General features: G+C 39.4%; 1 protein-coding gene across 4 annotated transcripts in view; it reads right to left on the reverse strand.

Moving 5' to 3' along the window:
• Positions 1-21,428, reverse strand: part of PDSS2 (decaprenyl diphosphate synthase subunit 2) — a 306,042-nt gene that overhangs the window by 96,788 nt on the left and 187,826 nt on the right. For 3 of the 4 annotated variants that reach the window (XM_053590489.1, XM_053590490.1, XM_053590487.1), the window contains one exon: positions 17,903-17,977. The exons of the other annotated variant lie outside the window; for it this stretch is intronic. In XM_053590489.1, coding sequence (XP_053446464.1) covers positions 17,903-17,977 — 75 coding nt within the window. The remainder of the gene's footprint in view (positions 1-17,902; positions 17,978-21,428) is intronic. 4 annotated transcript variants of the gene reach the window in all.

The raw sequence follows: 21,428 nt of genomic DNA on the forward strand, positions 1-21,428 counted from the left end.
GTCTTATTTGGGTTGAGTCGTGCTGGAGTTCTGAAACTGTCTGCTATCTGAATTTCGGAATCTCTTGGCATGTCTGGAAAGTTCTCCTTCATAATCTCATGGAGAAGAGACTCTGTGCTTTGTGAAGCCACTTCATCACTTTCGGGGATCCCTATAAGATGAATATTGGTTTTCTTCAAATTATCTGAGAGGTCTCTGAGAGAGTGGTCTGTTTTTGCTCTCCATTTCTCTTCTTCTTTGAGGGTTTGGGAGCATTCGAAAGCTTTGTCTTCAATGTCAGAAATCCTTTCTTCTGCTTGCTCCATTCTGTTACTGAGGGATTCTACTGTGTTTCTCAGATCTTTGAGGGATGCAACTTCTTGTCTCAATGTGTCGAAATCTTTGGTCATTTGGTCTTTGAATCCGTTGATTTCTTGAGATAACTTTTGGAATTCTAATTCGATCTTATTTGCAATCCAGATCCTGAATTCAATTTCTGACATCTCAGCTATTTGTTTGTGCATGGGGTCTTGTGCTGTTTCTGCCCCATTGATCTTTGGGGGAGTTGATCTACTCTGACTATTCATATTGCCAGAGTTTTTCTGTTGATTTCGCCTCATGCTTGTTTTTCACCATTGCCTCTGGCTGTCCTCAGAGTTGGGGAGGTGTCTCTCCCAGATTAGACCCCAGTGGGATCACTCTATTTTTGCTGGATCTTTGTAGGGAGTGACCCTGTGTAGTTCCTCTGGGGCTGCTCTAGCTAGGGAGTTCTGGTTGTGGAAGCAGCGCTGGTTTGTGACACACCCGGATCCAGCAACAGGGCTGGGGGTGGTGTGCACGGTTCTGGGAGTGCTAGGCGCCCAGTGACTTTGGCACAGAGAGCCCAAGGCTCCAGCAGTCTCTGGCCAGGAGAAGAGCTCTGCGCAGAGGCAGGGAGGGCTCCAATGGGCACGCAGCTACCAGAGTGCCTGTCCAGATGAACGGGCTAGTGTGGAAGCTGGGAGGACACAGGAGGGAGGACACAGGAGGGAGGATGCAGGGTTGTGTGGCTCCCGCAGTTCCCGGTCAGGGAATGTGGAGGCCCAGTGGGTGCGGGTCACTGGTCGGGGGTCGCTGCACAGCTCTTATGGAGGTCTGGGCGGCACCAAGCCCAGGAGTTTGAGGTTGCTATGAGCTGTGACATCACAGCACTCTACCCAGGGCAACAGCCCAAGGCTCCAGTGTGCCAAAACCGTCTCACTCTGCCCCTAAGGATTAAGGCTGTAAGGCAGCTCATCCCCGCCTTTAGCCTCCTCAGTCAGTAGGTTACTTTGACCTGCCCAATCCTTGCTCTGAGACCCTGAGGGCGGAGCTTGCCGGGACAGTTGTTTCACAATGGCTTCCTGCGCCCAGCTCAGTGGCTCAGTCTGGGGCCCCAGACAATGCCCAAAGTTCTCCACACTCCTGCTCAAGCTCTCCCCAAGGCAGTTCAACTGAGTGCCAAGTCCAAGAACACCGAAACAGTTCACAGGTAAGGCCTTTCCGGTTTGCACTCTCACTGCTGCTTGTACTTACGGTTGCCGGGGTGATTAGGTCTATCGAACACATGCAACCACTTGCCAGTTTTCCACTGTTTTTGTCCTCCTCTTGGGGTCCAGAAGTCCCTTGCTGGCTCCTTGTATCCTCAAAGGGATGATTATAGGCAGATCCCACCGGCCAGAGATGCCTGGAGTCTTGTCTGCCCAGACTTGCTGTTCCCAGTTGCAGGGAAGCTGTTACTCGGCCACCATCTTTAATCCATCCTCGAGATACAAAAATATCTTGCATCCAACAAAATAAATTTCATAATGTCTGGCACCTAGTTAAAAATAACCACGTATGCAGAAAGGTGGAGGGGAAGGCAAGGAAATACCTATAATGAAAAAAATCATGGGCAGCACCTGTGGCTCAAAGGGGTAGGGCGCTGGTCCCATATGCCGGAGGTGGCGGGTTCAAACCCAGCCCCGGCCAAAAACCACAAAAAACAAACAAAAAAAAAAAAAAAAAAGAAAAAAATCAGTCAATTGAAACTAACCCAGAAATGTCACATTGATGATTTAATTAATAAATGGGGGGGGGGGTCCCGCAGGACATATACACTAAAACAGTTTCCATAACTATGCTCCATGTGGTTAAGAAGCTAGAAGAAACATTGAACATATTAAGTAGCAACATGCAACACATAAACTTGAATGCATGCCAACTGAAATTATCCAAAATGAAATGCAAAGAAAAGCAAAAGATGGGAACAAAAAAAGAAGAACAGAGCATCAGTGAGCTCTGGGACAACTTAAAGCACCCTATTATGTAACTGGGGTCCCTGTAGGAGAGAAGAAAAGGAAAGACAGATAAAAATGGAAGCAATAATGACCAATTTTTTCAAATTTTATGGAAAAAAAAAAAAAACAACTCACAGATCCAAGAAGTTCAATGAATCCCAAGCAGAAGAAACACGTAAAACAGTGGTTCTCAAGCTTCCTAATGCTGTAATGTATTTTCATTATTAAAAAGGGGTTGCGACCCACAGATTGAGAACCGCTAAGGTAAAAGGACATGAAAGCTCATGATAATCTAATTATGACTACAGAAGCAAAGATAAAGATAACAGTGGCTTTCTTTGTGCAAACAATGGAAGCAAGGAGACAATGTAGCAAGAGCCTTAAAGTATTGAAAGAAAACAAATTGTCAACCTAGAATTCCATATCCAGTGAACACATCTTTTAGACACACACAAACTGAAAGAATTAATCACCAGCAGACCTTCAGTACAAGCAAGGTTCAAAGAAATTTTTTAGGAAGAAGGAAAATAATGCTGTATGAAAATATGGATTGACATAAAGAAATGAAGCACATTGAAGGTGTTAGGTACATAAGTAAATATAAGACTTTAAAAAATTTCAATCCCATTATAATTGACCATTTAAAGTAAATATAAAAACAACATACTATGGGATTTATAACATACATATGGAAGTAAAATGTATGACAATGATAACACAATGCCCGGGAAGGGAGAAATAGAAATATACTTTTGTAAGGTTCTTACATTGTGAGTAAAGAAATTCTATCACTTGATGGTCAACTGTGGTAAGTTAAAGATGTATATTATAAACTCAAGAGCAACTGTTAGTTACAGTAAGTAAAAAAAAAAAAAAACCCACATAAAATGGTATTATAAAAAAATCATCCAAAAGAAGGTAAAAAGAAAAGGGAAGGAAGAACAAATAAGACAAATGGAAAACAAGATGGTAGATTTAAATAGAACCATACAGAGGGCACAGTGGCTCTGCAGCTGTAATTACTTAGGAAGCTGAGGTGGGAGGATCACTTGAGCCCAGGAATTTGAGGCTACAATGAGCTATGATCATGCCAAGGCACTATAGCCAGAGAACAGAGTGAGACCTGGTCTTAAAAAAATGAAGAAAACAAACAAACAAAAGAACCCTCAAAGCTTAACCATGTCCATAAACATATAAATGTAAATGATCTAAGTATACAAATACAGAAATTGTCAGACTGTATAAAAGAGCATGATCCACCTAAATGCTACCTATTAAAACCCCCACTTTAAATATTGAAAAAGTAAAAGAATGAAAAAAAATCATAATCAGTTCAATCAGAAGAAAGTTGAAATGGCTATTATTACTATTAGATAAAGTGGGTATCAGAGGAAAACTATAAAAAATATGATCAGGGATTTTAAAAGGTCAGTTAATAATGATAAAGGAATCAACTCATCTAGATAATATAATGACCTTAAAGGTTAATGTGCCTGATAGCAGAGCTTCAAAATACATGAAGGAAAAACGGACAGAACTATAAGGAGAAATAGAAAAACCACAATTACAGTCATAGACTTTAATACCCTCCTCTCAGTAACTGACAGAACAAGTAGAATGAAAATAATTACTAATATAGAAGACTTTAAAACACTCTGTGGACAGCAGAATACATATTCTTTTTTGTTTGCGTTTGGGTTGTTTTCAAGTGAACATGAAATATTTACCAAGATACATCATATTTAGGTCATATAACAGCACTGACTTAATATACCTAAAATAATTCAAACCATACCAAATATGTTTTCTGACCACAATGACATAAATCAATAACAGAAAAACATCTGGAAAATCTCCCAAATAATTGAAAACTAAATAACAAACTTATAAACCACAAGTCAAAGAAAAGAAATCAAAAGAGAAATTAAGTAGTCTGAACTGAATGAAAATGAAAAAGCAACATAATGAAAATTTGTGGGATGCCACCAAGTAGCACTTAGGAAGATGCATTGAACTAAATGCTACATTAGAAAAGAAAAAAGTCTCAATTATCTCAGCTTAAAAAACTAGGCCAAAATTATACTTCCAAGTTAAAAAGAGAAACTAAAGAAAAGAAGAGGAGAAATAAAATCAAAGTAATTAGAAGAAAAGAGATAATAAAACTCAGAGTAAAAAATCAATGCAATAAAAAAGGAGAAAAATAGAGAAAGTCAATGAAACCAAAAGCTGGTCCTTTGACATCAATAATATCGGTGAACAAGGTGCAGTGGTTTACGCCTGTAATCCTAGCACTCTGGAAGGCCAAGACAGGCGGATTGCTTGAGGTCAGGAGTTCATGACCAGCCTGAGCGAGAGCAGGACTCCATATTACCAAAAATAGAAAACATCAGCCAGGCATGGTGCATGCCCACAGTCCCAGCTACTCAGGAGGCTAAGGAAGGAGAATGACTTGAGCCCAGGAGTTTGAGTTTGAGGTTGCAGTGAGCTATGATGAGGCAACAGCACTCTAGTCAGAGTGACAGAATGAGACATTGTCTTAAAAAAAAAATCCATATATACATCCATAAAAAGAGAGAAGACATAGATTAGCAATAGGTGACATCATTACAAATTCTATATACATTAACTTGATAACAATGGAATATTATAAACTTTATGCCAATAGATTTGACAATTTAGATAAAACAAACACATTCTTGCAAGATATAAACTACCAAAGCTCACATAAGAAAATATACATAAGCTAAACAGCTTGATAACTACTAAAGCAATTAAACAGGTAGTTAAAAATGAACAACGACAACAACAAAAAGAAACAAAAAACAAACTCCTAAAACCTTTTCTCACAAAGAGAGATCCACATGGCTTCACCGTTAAATCTACCAAATTTTTTAATTTTAATTTTTTTTTTGAGATACAGCCTCAAGCTATCGCCCTGGGTAGAGTGCCGTGGCGTCACAGCTCACAGCAACCTCCAACTCCTGGGCTTACGCAATCCTCTTGCCTTAGCCTCCCTAGTAGCTGGGACTACAGGTGCCCACCACAACGCCCGGCTATTTTTTGGTTGTAGGTGTTACTGTTTGGCAGGCTCGGGCCGGATTTGAACCCGCCAGCTCTGATGCATGTGGCTGGCGCCTTAACCACTTGACTATAGGCACTGAGCCAAATCAACCAAATGTTAAAGAGGAAATAATACTAACTGATTTACCCTAGGATATATATTCTGAAAATAATACTAATGTTATATAAACCCTTTATATAAAATTAGAAAGTAAGAAAGTAAAAACAACATTTTAGTACATCAAATCCAATAATATATAAAAAGTAGGCTGCATTATGAGGTAGTAAGATTATTCCAGGAATATAAGACTAGCTTAATATTTGAAAATCAACCAATTAATTCAACATAGTAATGGAATACAAAAGAAACCAAAAGAGAAAAAAAAAGAAAAATATGATCATCTCAATAGCCACAGAAAAAACTTGTCAAAATTCAATAATATTCCTAGAAAATTAAGAATACAAAGGAATTACTTCATGAATCAAAAGCCTCAACAATTTAAAAAAACAACTCTTAAACTAAAGACTTATATCTAAGCCAGGTGCAGTTGTTCATAGCTATAATTCTGGCACTCTGGAAGGCTGAGGAAGAAAAATTCCTTAAGTGCAGGAATATGAGAACAGCCTGAGCAACGGTAAAACCTTGTCTCTACTAAAAATAGAAAAATTAGCCAGGTCTTGTGGTGGGCACCTGTAGTCCCAGCTACTTGGGAAGTTGAGGCAGGAGGATGGCTGAGCTCAGGAATTTGAACTTGCTGTGAGCTAGGCTGACTCCACAGCACTCTAGCCTGGGCAACAGAGCGTGTCACAGGTTGCTGTGAGCTGTGACGCCAGGGCACTCTACCCAGGGTGATAAAGTGAGACTCTGTCTCAAAAAAAATTTTTTTGGAAATATCATTAATTAGATTATTTTTGAAAGCAGTTAAAAGCCCAGTAAGTATATCTATTTTTTAAAATTTGAAGGAAGATTAGGCTGGCTCCCAGCACTCTGGGAGGCAGAGGAGGGTGGATCACCTGAGCTTACCAGTTCGAGACCAGCCTGAGCTACCGTGAGACCCGGTCTCAACAAAATCCCAAAACTACAGATGCTGGTGTGGATTCGGAGAAAAAGAAACTATTCTACACTGCTGGTGGGAATGCAAGCTAATATGGCCCTTTTGGGAAGAAGTTTGGAGAATATTCAAAGAACTAAAAATAGACCTACTGTTTGATCCTGCAATTTCTCTACTAAGTATCTACCCAGATGATCAAAAATCATTTTACAATAAAGACATTTGCACCAGAATGTTTATTGCAACCCAATTCATAATTATGAAGACATGGAAATAGCCCAAGTGCCCATTGACCCATGAATGGATTAACAAATTGTGGTATATGTACACCATGGAATACTATGCAGCCATAAAAAGATGGAGACTTCACATCTTTTATATTTACCTGGATGGAGGTGGAACATATTCTTCTTAGTAAAGTATCTCAAGAATGGATAAAAACATATCCAATGTGCTCAATACTACTATGTAATCAATATATAATCACCTACATTCATATGAGTGGTAAAACATAACTATAATCCAGAAAGTAGGAGGGAAAAGGAGGGAGAGAGGAGGGGAGGGAGGAGGCTGAGAGGAGGGAGGATACTTGGGGGACCTCAACTGATGTACATAATGCAATGGTACATTTCAAAACTATTAAGAAAAGAGAACTGTCTTACCACAACAAATAAGTAAGCGAGGTGATGGATGTGTTAATCAGTTCAATGTAAACATTTCACATTGTATATCAAATCAGTACACTGAACTCCACAAATGCACCAGTGTACACAGTTATGATTTAACAAAGAAAAAAAAAATAGCCAGGTGTTGCAGAGGGTGCCTGTAGTCCCAGTTACTTGGGAGACTAAGGCAAGAGAATTGCTTGAGCCCAAGAGTCTGAGATTGCTGTGAGCTATAATGCTATGGTGCTCTACTGGGGGTGAAAAAATGAGACTGTCTCAAAAAAAAAATTTTTTTTTGAAGAAAGATTTATTATAATCTTTGTCAGAATGCTTTGTACAGCACATTTATAAGGCAAAATTCTCATATAAAATTGAGGACATTATTTGAGGAAGAAGATATATTATATCCACAAGTCAAACTTTTTATGATGAGTTAGTACCCTGGTACTGAAAAAATAAGCAAATGCTATTATACTTCAATACATAATTCACCATTAGATATACTGCAAACCCATATATTAATTATTAAATTATTTTTCCTTGTTTTGCATGTTTTAAATTGTTTGGGATTAATTAAGGGCACAAAGAATTAGGTTATAATGATTGCATTTGTTAGGTAAAGTCCCTCTTATAATTGTGTCCCGGCCCAAGAGGTGTGCCATATATCATGACCCCCCCAACCCTTCCCACCTCCTCTCTCCCCACTCCCTCATTCCCCTACCACACCCCTTGTATTAGCTCATCTACTGCCTTCATAATAGAATTGAGTACATTGGATTCTTGCTTCTCCATTCTTGTGATGCTTTACTAAGAAGAATGTGTTCCACCTCCATCCAGGTTAATACAAAAGATGCAAAGTCTCCATCTTGTTTAGTGGCTGAATAGTATTCCATGGTATACATATACCACACCTTCTTTTTTTTTTTCTTTTTTTTTTTTTTTTTTTATTGTTGGGGATTCATTGAGGGTACAATAAGTCAGTTACACTGATTGCAATTGTTAGGTAAAGTCCCTCTTGCAATCATGTCTTGCCCCCATAAAGTGTGACACACACTAAGGCCCCACCCTCCTCCCTCCATCCCTCTTTCTGCTTCCCCCCCCCATAAACTTAATTGTCATTAATTGTCCTCATATCAAGATTGAGTACATAGGATTCATGCTTCTCCATTCTTGTGATGCTTTACTAAGAATAATGTCTTCCACTTCCATCCAGGTTAATACGAAGGATGTAAAGTCTCCATTTTTTTTAATAGCTGAATAGTATTCCATGGTATACATATACCACACCTTCTTAATCTATTCCCAGGTTAGTGGGCATTTAAGTTGTTTCCACATTTTGGTGATTGTAAATTGAGCTGCAATAAACAGTCTGGTGGAAATGTCCTTATCATAAAAGGATTTTTTTTTTCTTCTGGGTAGATGCCTAGTAATGGGATTGCAGGATCAAATGGGAGGTATAATTTGAGTTCTTTGAGACAAAGCTTGCTTGTTGTCTACAGAGAGATGTTACCTCATCTCTGAAGGTAACCAGGTGCATAAGCAGCCTTGAGAAATTGCCTGGGTTAAAGAACAGTCATGGTCTTACAGTCTTGGCATACTCAGAAAGACGAGGAAGAATGAAAGAGGCCTAATGAGGAGAGTCTCTCTATTTCCCAGTGCAATAAGACTAATAAATAGAAATAAGAAGTAGAAAAAAGTATCTCTTGCATTTGAAAAGGAAGAAAAAATATTTTATTCACAGATGTCATGATTATCCATGTAGAAATTATAAGAAATAAAAAAAAACCCACTATTAGAATAAGTGAGTTTAGCAAGTTGCAAGATATAAGATCAATAATAAAACTCAATGGCAGGCTGGGCATGGCAGCTCACACCTGTAATCCTGGCACTCTGGGGGACTGAGGTGGATGGATTGCTTGAGCTCAAGAGTTTGAGACCAGCCTAAGCAAGAGTGAGACCCTGTCTCTACTAAAAATAGAAAAATTAGGCAGGCATTGTAGTGGGTCTCAGCTACTTGGGAGGCTGAGGCAAGAGGATGGCTTGAGCCCAGGAGTTTGAGGTTGCTGTAAGCCATGACACCATTGCACTCAAAGGGACCTGGCCCAACAGGGTGAGACTCTGTCTTAATAGAAAAAAAATAAAACTATGGAGGGTGATGGATATGTTTATTATCAATGATAGTTTCATTAGTACATACATACAGGAAAATATATCAGATGGTCCACTTTAAATATTTCAGTTTACTGCACATAAAGTTATTCAAAAAGATGAGAAAAAGCCAGATGTGGTACCTCACACCTGTAATCCTAGCACTTAGGGAGGCTGAGGTAAGCGGATCACTTGAGTTCAGGAGTTCAAGAGGAGCCTGAGCAAGAGTGAGACCACCCCAATCTCTACTGAAATAGAAAAAATTAGCTGGGCATCGTGGCGGGCGCCTGTAGTCCCAGCTACTTGGCAAGCTGAGGCATAAAAATTTCTTGAGCCCAAGAGTTTAAGGTTGCTGTGAACTATCATGCCACAGCCCTCTACCCAAGGTAACAGAGTGAGACTCTGTCTCAAACAACAACAAAAAAAAGTGGCTGGGTGCTGTGGCTTAATCCCAGCATTCTGGGAGGCCAAGGTGGGTGGATTGCCTGAGCTCTCAGGTTAGAGACCAGCCTGAGTCAGAGCAAGAACCTGTCTCTAAAAATAGCCAGATGCTGCTGCGGGTGCCTGTAGTGCCAGCTACTCGGGAGGCGGAGGCAAGAGAATCACTTAAGCCCAAGAGTTCAAGGTTGCTGTGAGCTCTGATGCCATGGTACTCCACCAAGGGTGACAAAGTGAGATTCCATCTCAAAAGAAAAAAAAAAAGAAAAGAAAAGAAAAGAAAAAAGATAAAGAGAATTAAGTATGGTAGCTCCTTCAGATTGGATGTGGAGGAATGTCTCTCTGAGAAGGTGATGCTGAACATCAAGAAGAGACCAGTGATTCAAACGGAAGATTATCTCTGGCCTTCATCATTATTTTGGCTTCCCAAATGGTCTCATTTACCTGTAATTTCCTTCAGTAAATCCTCTTAAAGGCCACTATGAAAATTACTTTCCAGAAGGTTAATCTTATCATGTAATTCCTCTGCTTAAAAACCTTCAATCCCCCTCTAATCCCAATCACTAAATATTGTATTAATTCTACATTCTGGCATTACAGGTCTTCTGCTCTGTCATAATCTACCTTTGCAGTATTACTTTTTTTTTTTTTTTTTTAAAGACAGAGTCTCATTCTATCGCCTTGGCTAGATGCAACTGCCTGATCATAGCTCACTGAAACCTCAAATTCCTAGGCATGAGCAACCCTCCTGCCTCAGATTCCTGAGTATTTGGGGCGACAGGCATGTACCACCACATCCAGCTAATCTTTCTATTTTTGCCTTTTTTTTTTTTTGTGGGAGGCAGTCTCACTTTGTCCCCTTGGGTAGATTGCTGTGAAGTCACAGCTCACAGCAACCTCAAACTCCTCGGCTCAAGCACTCCTTTTGCCTCAGCCTCCTGAGTAGCTAGGACTATAGGCCCTCAATACAATACCTGGTTATTTTTAGAGATGAGGTCTCACTCTTGCACAGGCTGATCTTGAACTCGTGAGCTCAGGCAATCGGCCCGTTTCAGCCTCAGAGACTGCTAGGATTATAGGTGTGAGCCAGCGCACCTGGCCTTTTCTATTTTTAGGAGAGATGGGGTCTCACTCTTGCTCAGGCTGGTCTCAAACTCCTGAGCTCAACCATTCCTCCCACCTCGACCTCCCAGAGAGCAAAGATTATAGGTGTGAGCAACTGTGCTGGGCCACAGTGTTAATTTTCCCTTATTCTTTTTTTTTTTTTTGTAGAGACAGTCTCACTTTATGGCCCTCGGTAGAGTGCCGTGGCCTCACACAGCTCACAGCAACCTCCAACTCCTGGGCTTAAGCGATTCTCTTGCCTCAGCCTCCCGAATAGCTGGGACTACAGGCGCCCGCCACAACACCCAGCTATTTTTTGGTTGCATTTTGGCCGGGGTCGGGTTTGAACCCGCCACCCTCGGTATATGGGGCCGGCGCCTTACCGACTGAGCCACAGGCGCCGCCCAATTTTCCCTTATTCTTGCATGAAAGAAGCCCCGATCTCAAATATGCTTCCCTTACATTCTTCACACTGTTTCCTCTGCCTGGAATGCCATCCTTCTCCATTTACAGACATCTTCCCACATCTCCCGTGCATATATGTAGAACTTCTGCCCTGGTCCTAAACTCCTGCCCTCAAGTGATCCTCTCACCTCAGACTCCCAGAGGGCTGGGATTAAGGGGTATGAGCCTCCCTACCCTGTCTTGATATCTTCCCAATATTTAATGTCTGTCTCAAACAGCACATTCTCTTTGATGCCTTTTCTGATTTCTCCAAACATTTGTGACTTCTTATTCATAGTTCCCTCACTATTTTTCTCAATGGGCAAACTTCATCTTGTTCGTCATCTTTTTATTATACAGATTTTAGATGGTAGTTTAGGCCTTGGTTGGTAGGAGACAATCCACAACTTCCTAGCAGACTGAATTACCTTATTTTTAGGGTGCAAAGCTGCCTGAGAGCCACAGGAAGATAAGCAAAAAAACAAATATGTGGACAGAAGCTATCAAGACCCACAAAAACACAATATATGTAACCTACTGAATGATCTACTGACTGGTACTGAGAGTATAATCTGTGTTTGCAAAAGTAGGCTGGATCTTTGCAATTGCAGGCATTTGTTAAAACCCACTCTCTCCCAAGAGAACCGGATTCTTTCCTAAAATCCTCTCATTTTCTTGACACTAGGGCCAAGCCAACATGAGCAGAATCTCTGAAAAAGGGAAAAGGTATGCTGTTCCCCACCTCAACACCAATATGAGTCAGAGACATTTGAGTATCCCTAAGGAGGGAACATGAGTGGGTGGGAAATAAACAATAAAGAATTAGAAAATGAGTATACTGGGGTTCTCAAACACCACCCCTAGGTTTGATGATTCATTAGGATGGCTCATGGTATTTAGGACAGTCAAGCTCATAGTTACCTTTTTTTATTTTTATTTTTTTAAACAGTGAAAGGATATAAAACAAAACCACCAAAGGGAAAAAGCCCCATAGGATGAAGTTGGGAGGAAACCAGATTCAAGCTTCCAAGAATCCTCAATAACTAGTGTCACACAGGGCATGCCTAAACCCTCTAATGAAACTGTATGGGGTGGCTCATGCCTGGAATCCTAGCACTCTGGGAGGCCAAGGCAGGTGGGCTGCTTGACCTCAGTAGTTCAAGACTACCATAAGCAAGAGTGAGACCCTGTCTCTAGTTAAAATAGAAAAATCAGCTAGGCTTTGTGTTAGGCACCTGTAGTCCCAGCTACTTGGGAGACTAAGGGCAAGAAGATCACTCCAGCCTAAGAGTTTAAGGTTGCCGTGAGCTATAATGATGCCATAGCACTCTACCCAGGGTGACAGAGTAAGACTCTGTCTTAAAAGAAAAAAAAATCCTTTAATGAGTTGTGATAACATGTACAAAATGTTGTCTACCAGGGAAATTCATTGGAGACTTATTGCTCAGGGTTTTTATGGACGCTGGTCATGTAGGCACTCTCTGCCTGGCCTGTACCAAAATTCTAGATTCTCAGAAGGAAAGCAGGTATGTGGTATAAACCATATTGTTTGCACAAAGAGGGCACTGTGAGTCATTCTCATCAGCTGGAGAGTGTTGGGAACACCCCTAAAATCCAACTTCCCAGACGGCAGCCAAGGGTCAACCCCATCAGCAGGCCAGGGATGTATTGAATATATTCTTACTTACTGATTAAGAGAATTTCTTTTTTTTTTTTTTTTTGAACAAAAGGTTTTTATTGGCGAGAGAGGGATGCTGCGGTGCAGCACCAAGGAGGAGAGAAAAGAAGGTGGGGGAGAAAAGAGAGAGAGGAAAGAGTGGGGACGGGGAGAGAGGGGGAGAGAGAGCAAGAGAATTTATTTTCAAAATTTTCTTTTAGCATATAGTAGGAAATGGAGCAAAGTCATAAACACAAAGACGTCTGTCATAATATTGTTTAGATTAGTAAAACACAGAAACAAAGCATCTAAAACTTATAGGACGGTTCAGTAGAGCACAGTAGTGTGAAGAAATATTCGTGATTAAAATTATAGTTTTGAAGACTTAATGACAAAAATGATTATGTTGGGTAGTAAATCAACATGTAAAGTATAATATAAAATGATAACTAAAAACTGGGAGAAATTCAGAATAAAAGCTAGAAAGAAACATTCTAAAATGTAATCATAACTTATTTCTGGGGGATGGTTATATAAAATAATTTTTCTTTTCTTTTTGACCTTTTTCTGAGTTCTCAGTTTTTATTTAATAAACATGTAATTACTTTTCTAATAAGAAAATAAGCTATCATAATAAGATAATTACGTTTGAAGGATCTTAGACATATGGGTCTATGAATCCACAGTTAATTTTGTAATATAAAATATTCAGTGAGTACAGTAAGTAATAGGAGTAAAATACATAAAACAGAGATTAATGGTACATGATCATTAAAATGCAATTTTTCTATTTAACATGTTTTTTGTAAATTAGCTAACCTTAAAAAACAAGAGGTAAGTATATATCCAGAAGACCAAAAATCATATTATAACAAAGATATTTGTACCAGAATGTTTATTGCAGCCCAATTCATAATTGCTAAGTCACAGAAGAAGCCCAAGTGCCCATCAACCCACGAATGGATTAATAAATTGTGGTATATGTACACCATGGAATATTATGCAGTCTTAAAAAAGATGGAGACTTTACCTCTTTCATGTTTACATGGATGAAGCTGGAACATATTCTTCTTAGTAAAGCATCTCAAGAATGGAAGAAAAAGTATCCAATGTACTCAGCCCTACTATGAAAACAATTTATACTTTTCATATGAAAGCTATAACCCAATTATAGCCCCAGTAGAAGAGGAAAGGGTAGAGGGAGGGGAAGGGAGAGGAGAGGATGGGTGGAGGGAGAGTAATTGGTGGGACCACACCTACAGTGCCTCTCACAAGGGTACATGTGAAATTTACTAAATGTAGAATATAAATGTAGAATATATAACCCAATAACTAAGAAAATGCATTTCCTAACTTACTTTGTATGTGTACATGATCACAATTTGCCTACAGTATAAGTATTAGTAATATAAGTCACATACATTTTCATAGCTTGAAGGAGGATTAGATAATCAGTGTACAAACTTCTTTTGGGGAAGGTGATTTCTACTGTACCTAGTTTCCATTCCTGCTCACTGGCTTTAATACTTCTATGCTAGACACATATATGCTACTTCACAGAAAGCTCTTTTCCCACTACCCAGATTCTCCATGGCTGCATTAAGTTGCCATAAATAAAGATTGCAATTATATCCTCTTATCCCTAGAGAGATGAAATGGTTTGCAGCTTCTCTGAAATCCAAAGCAGTTATCTTTGTGTGTGTGCTGAACTGGCCCCCGGCTATAGAGGCTGTGCAACAGAGACCCACAGAGGCGGCCTCACTTCCACAAGACCTCACATGTGGCTGCTTCCCAGTCATCCCAGAACACGAAAACCTTGCAAGCACTCCATGTGGTGGAAATGCTCTCTCTGCATCTCAAGTGAGTCTTGAGCTAAGTTTGAAAAGCCAAATTCTGAAAAGCCATTGCCATAGCAAAAACATTCAGGAAAAACAACAACAACAACAAAAAAAACACTCAGGAAAAAAAACAAAAAAAAAAAAGCTAAATTTTTTCTGGTTAGAAATAGAAATGTGGGGAACGTAAATTGGATGTGGGGTACAAATGGAGACAAGAAGCACTCCCACTGCTGTGGCTCAACTATGTTTTTAAATTCCATTATTAAAAAACAATTGCTCATCTCGGCGCCTATAGCTCAGCGGCTAGGGCGCCAGCCACATATACCAGAACTGGAGGGTTTGAATCCAGCCCGGGCCTGCCAAACAACAATGACAACTACAACCAAAAAAAAAAAAAAAAAAAATAGCCGGTATTGTGGGGCACCTGTAGTCCCGGCTACTTGGGAGGCTGAGGCAAGAGAATCACCTAAGCCCAAGAGTTTGAGGTTGCTGTGAGCTGTGATGCCATAGCACTTTACCAAGGGTAACATAGTGAGACTCTGTCTCAAAAAAAATTTAACTGCTTAAAAACCAGCTATGTTTGGGGAGGTAGTGAGGAAAGAGGACAGATGAAGAAGTATTGCCATGGCTTCTCTTGATCAGCATCTATTAGCTAATGAAAGCCAGCAATTGGTGCTTGTTAAATACTGTCAACAGTCCTTCAAAGACTACGGTGCTTCCTTTTCGTCTCTTTCCCAGGAAGAAACATTCAAAATCTTAGAAAAAGCATGGGACTTGGAGTCACAACCTAGGTTCAGGTGATAACACTGTCAAACATCCACTAAAAAAAAAAAACAATTTTCTGCCAGTTTTTTTTCTCCAGGGAGAACTTACTGTCTGGGGAGTAAATTTTCTATAGTTTCTGAAACAAATCTCACTTTCACGTAAAAAACAAGACAAAACACAAAGACCCCATGGGCATGGTGGCTCATGCCTGTAATCCTAGCACTCTGGGAGGCCAAGGCGGGTGGATTGCTTAAACTCACGAGTTTGAGACCACCCTGAGCACAAGCAAGACCCTGTTTCTACTAAAAATAGAACAACTGAGGCAAGAGGTTTGCTTGAGCTGGAGTTGGAGGTTGCTGTGAGCTATGATGCCACAGCACTGTACCCAGGGCAACAGCTTGAGACTTTGTCTCAAACCCCCCAGCCCCAAAACCAAAATACCCCCACAAAACAATTTTCAGACACGAGGCTTTCCTGCTATTTGTCATCCTTGAATTTGAAGCGTTTCCTCTATGAAATGGGAATACTAACAAATCTCATCCTTTTCATACATGATTATGTGCAAAGAAAGATTAAGCAAATTGTAAAGTGCTAAGCATTTATTATTGTTGCTGCTGTTAGATTTGCCTGACATTTTGAAAGTACTTAATAAGAGTTCACAAAATTATTAATTATTAATTATTATTTGTCCAGCTACTTATAGTGGACAAATGGTAGAGTAGATGAATTAAGAACCCTGAAACCAAGAGTAACACTTCCACATAAAAATTAATATTTAACTATGAAATATTAATATCTTATATGGAACTAAGTTGAATACCTTGGGAATATCCCAAGAGAAAACAATGTCTCAACTCCCAGGACAGGTCACTGCAATCACCATATGGTAGGATTTCAGGGACACAGAACCATGCTACCAAATCCGGTGTCATATGGTACAGACAGTAGAATAAGGGATTAAGAGCCAAGGCTCTCGAGTTCAAATTCCAGCTAACAAGTTAGATGACCTTGGGAAAATTAGGTAAACTTTCCCAAAACTCAGTTTTTCACATCTGTAAAATGGGTATAGCAGTAGTACCTATCTCTCAGGATTTCTGTGATTAACTGAACACATATAAGCCAATCACTTACTACATACAGTGTTATCTGCTTAGCTATCATCACCTTCATTAAACTATACATACAAAGTGACTTTCTATAAGTAGAACTAGACCAGAAGTCACCCATTTTACAATCAGATAATAATCTTCAGCCATCACAATGAATCACACATGTCTATGAAAAATCCCACAAAGAGTGTCTGCTGTGGTCATACACCCTGTTGGGCCCTACATACCAATATACTGCTTAGATGAGGTTAGACGTGCCTCCTGGGCAGTGTGCTTCCCGGAACCAAGTATCAGCAGAGGTCCATGGCATAATTCTTTTTTTTTTTTTTTTGCGTTTTTTGGCTGGGGCTGGGTTTGAACCTGCCACCTCCAGCATATGGGGCCGGCACCCTACTCCTTTGAGCCACAGGCGCCGCCCTATGGCATAATTCTTGATATTTTACTAACTGCTCTCTGAACCATCTCGAGTCCTTAGGTTATACTTTAAGATTTTAAATTTCTTATCTAAGTTCCTTATGCCCTATGATTGACTTCTGGTAAAATTTGTCTTTCTTTTTTCAAATGAAATGTCACAAAGCGTAAGATGTGCATACATGCATACTTTTTCTAATCTGCAGTGAATGAAATCCTGCTAAAGAAGTTAGAATAATGAAACACTAAGATAGGAATCCCTTATAATAGTATCTACCATGTTAAATGATGGTGGTAGTCAATGAAGCAACTACTTCAGATCTAATATCCTGCTGAAATTAAATAACTGCGTTTTAAGAGATAAAACCTAACCTTTCTTAGATGTCCTGCTAAATGAGTCAAAAAACCTTAATTCTAGACCTATAAAATTAATCAAAATAATCCAACTGTGCAACCATCTTACTTCTTATCATAGAGAATCTAATAATGCAGGAAATTCTGGCTCTTGGATATAAAATACTTTCTTCCCCCAGCCCCTCAACAGTCATCTTCTTGGGATCATGGTCCACTCTTGTGGGACATGGAAGGCTCCTTCCTCTGGGGAATGGCTGGGCCCAGCTGCCTCGGTGCGAGCTGCTCCTTCACTCTTGCCTGCCTGCGACAGCACTACTCGCCAGCCAGAAGCATCCTGATGTCTGCTGGGCTGCTGCAGATCGAACAGACTGTGAATCCAGCCAGAGGATAAGAGGTTGTTTTAATTGGCTAAATCTGCTGTGTACTAAGCGCATGGCCATGAATTTGTAGCCAAAACACTACTCTAAAAACAATGCCACATACAATTTAAACACAAAACAAGAATGACATTTTCGTTCGATTACAGTTTTGCCGCAAGAGTTTTTAACCTAACATTTTATAAGGATTCTGAAATCCTTTACCTTTGCTGCAGTAGAATTTTCATGGTATACTCCCTGTACCAAATCCATAAGAGCACTTGCTAAAAGCTCCACAACCTAAAAGGCAAGAAGAAAAATTTGAAGAAGCAATTTGAAAATATATCCTCATTTTTACCTCAGAATGCTTTCAAAAGACTCAATGCAGGATTTGTGCTATATAGAAAAAAATGGGATTATGTGCAAAGATCCTGGCAAATGGCATTGCCCACCTGGATATTAAAGCTGTGATCCAATTTTTTTTTTTCAATCATGATTCAAGCCAAAACCAAAATCTTATAAGCATAGCATATAAATATTATACATGAAAATTCAGTATTAGCCATTTTGAACATAAGCCTAAATTTCAGATAAATAATGTAATCTTAACTCAATTTATTTCCTGCACGTTTATTTCTGTCCGGTGGATACTTTTCCAATATTCCCATTCTGGGAGCTATTACAATGCTAATTTTCATATTTAATACAGAAAGAAAAGCAAAAGCAAGAGAATGGTTAACCTTTCAAATGTGTTTATTTTGTTGTACTTAAAATGCACTGTGGATACATTTGCTGTAGGCCCCTGGGTCAAATGTACCATAAACACTGAAAATTTTTACAGAACTGCAATGCTGAAATCATATTCATAAAACCTATATTATTTTCAAGGCTCAGACTATTTTTAAAAAATCAAGCAGAATCAAAAGCTTTGAATTTGTTCCAGAATGTAAAACAAGCAGAAAATAGTAAATGGTCTCTTTGGAACTATCGTACAATTCAGAGTAGTTTGCATAAAGCATCATAATTCAAGAAGATAAAATAGTGGTATTTATGATAATGTTTCACATAGCCATTTCAAACAAGAATTCCTCAAGGCAACCCATCCACCTCTTACAAGACATAATATCTTGTATATTTAACTTCCTATGTTATGCAGTCCTGTATCAGATTTCCACTCTTTGCTTCCTAAAATTTAGCTGAGTTCTGATTGAATTAAAGGATTGTGTTTCAGCTTTTATCATTCTTGTAATTGAAGACATTATTAGGCCAAAGGATACAGATCCAAACAACAAGATACTTCGATCTCAGGTACCCTGGATTTAATAAACATTTTCTTAGAGGCAAATTACATTAATTTGTAGAAAGACTTGCTTTAAAATTTTAACACATGAACATTTATTTACACATTTATATTGGACAACACACACCGGGCTGCTGATGTGGAAATTCTGCTGATTAAAGGCATATTTTTTTTCTAGCTTTGCAGATGGGTTAATTTGTAAGACCTATGCAAAGTCTTTTATTTTTAATCACATTGTCCTTTAGGTAACTAAATACTTAAGAAATATTGTAGCAATATGAGCTGCAAAGGAACTGGAAGGACAATGATCCTACAGTGTTACCAGATGTGTTGAGTTATTTAAGTGGGGTAGAGAGAAAAATGAATGGATTTTTTTCCCCCAAAGGTATCAGATAAGCCCTATTCCCAAATCCAGAAGGATTGAGTATCACCAATAGGTCTATGAAAGACTGTAACTAAATGCACAGCATCGGATTGAATTACAGTTTATACAAGCAACATCCCAAGATCCCCCTGATGGCTGGACACATAATACAGATCAATCACTCACTAAGAAATGTTATGGTTTTGAAACAGTTTAAGCACTGAGGCCAGCACTGGTAATGTGAAGAGGGATTTACAAAGAGAAAGTCTGACACTAAATGTCAAAATGATGGCATGAACTTTTAACAGTGGATCTGGTTCTGGATAACCAGAGTGTTCCTTTATTTTCCTGACATTCTAGACCAGGCAGAAGCAACAAAAACATTTTGTTCTCTCTTTTTCTCTTAATGCAATTAACAAATATCTGCAGACCTGCACTTGTAAATGGCTCTACTTGCTTGATGGAACATACTTCTATGGCCAAAGACCACCATTAAAAGTTTTGGACTGGTTGGGTACAGGTGGTTTACTATTGTAATCCTAGCACTCTGGGAGGCTGAGGCAGGAGGACTGCTTGAGAAAAGGAAAAAATTAGCTGGACATTGCATCAAGTGCCTGTAGTCCCAAGCTACTGAGGAGGTTGAGACAGGAGGACTGCTTGAACCCTGGAGTTTGAGGTTACAGTGAGCTAAGCTGATGGGATGGCACTGGAGCCTGGAAAACTGAGTGAACCCTGTCTCGAAACAAAAACAAAAACAAAAAAACCCCACAAAACCTTTGGACTTTGAGTTAAGAAGTCAAAGTTGGGCTCAGTGCCCGTAGCTCTTTGAGTAGGGTGCCGGCCACATACACTGAGGCTGGCATGGTATGCAACTGTACCATCCTTCTTTAAACATGCAAATATTTCTAGAAAGACCACAAGGCAACCATACTAGCCACTCATAATTTAGTAAGCTCATGTAATAATCTGATTTTCTTTTTTTTTATTACTTGGGTTATTACCTCAGACATTCACCTGTTTAGATATCTACTATACTTAAATATAAGAAAGTACTTGCTTAATAACATTTTTCCCCCCTCAGATTCTTCAGGAATGATTTGTTCAAGCAACTTCAAGTGGTAGCAAGGGTAAGGCAGCCAGAGGAGAAGCCAGGGGCTGAGATGCCAAGCCCCAGATTTCTTGGTGCTCTAGACAAAAGCACCCATGAGAAAGATTCAAGGACTTATGTTCCTCATTGTGGAACAAAAAAACACTTTGTACCAGAAAGGAAGCTAGGCTAAAAGAGCCTCAAAGTTAGCCACCCTTGGAAGTATACCAGATTGGAGAACTGGAAGGAAACAGAACGGGCAGAACACCAGGGGCCAGAGAATCTAGATTTTACAAAATACTTAAGAAGTAAGTATTTCTTTTTTTTTTTTTGTGGTTTTTGGCCGGGGCTGGGTTTAAACCCGCCACCTCCGGCATATGGGACGGGCGCCCTACTCCTTGAGCCACAGGCGCCGCCCAGAAGTAAGTATTTCTTAAGAGGTAGCCCAAACTTAGTGGATCTGGTTCTGGATAACCAGGGTGTTCCTTTACTTCCCTGACATTCGTTTGGCCACCTCTTTGTAAAAGTTTGTAATGAATGTTTTGTAAATAAAGGTACATTTAGCTACAGTTTCCCATTTTCTCTGTATGGAGGATTTGGGGACCCTGTATTTTGGATGAAAGTGGGTTTTAGTTCAACAACAGAATGCACACAAAGGCTATTTTACCCCAAATCAGAAATCTCTGAAATATTGAATTGCTGCATCCTAAAACATTGTTTCAGATTATATAACAGTCACCATCAACATTAGTTTTCTTTAGCCATGTGGAGAGCAATTAAATAAGAGGTAAGTTTCTTCATTTCTGAATTTCTAGCAATTTCGAGAATAGCAACATTGCTTGCCTACACATACAAATGCAAACAAATACTCTTCTCTTTAACTTGGGTCATAGACTTAAATGTGACTGACTCCATAACAAATCATATACTATCCTTCAATCTTCTGAGTACAACCTTTGATTCCTGTAAACCAGAAGTGGCCACTATTCACTTTGCCAGT

The sequence above is a fragment of the Nycticebus coucang genome, chromosome 5 (assembly GCF_027406575.1).
Source record: "Nycticebus coucang isolate mNycCou1 chromosome 5, mNycCou1.pri, whole genome shotgun sequence".
In the NCBI taxonomy this organism is placed as follows: domain Eukaryota; kingdom Metazoa; phylum Chordata; class Mammalia; order Primates; family Lorisidae; genus Nycticebus; species Nycticebus coucang.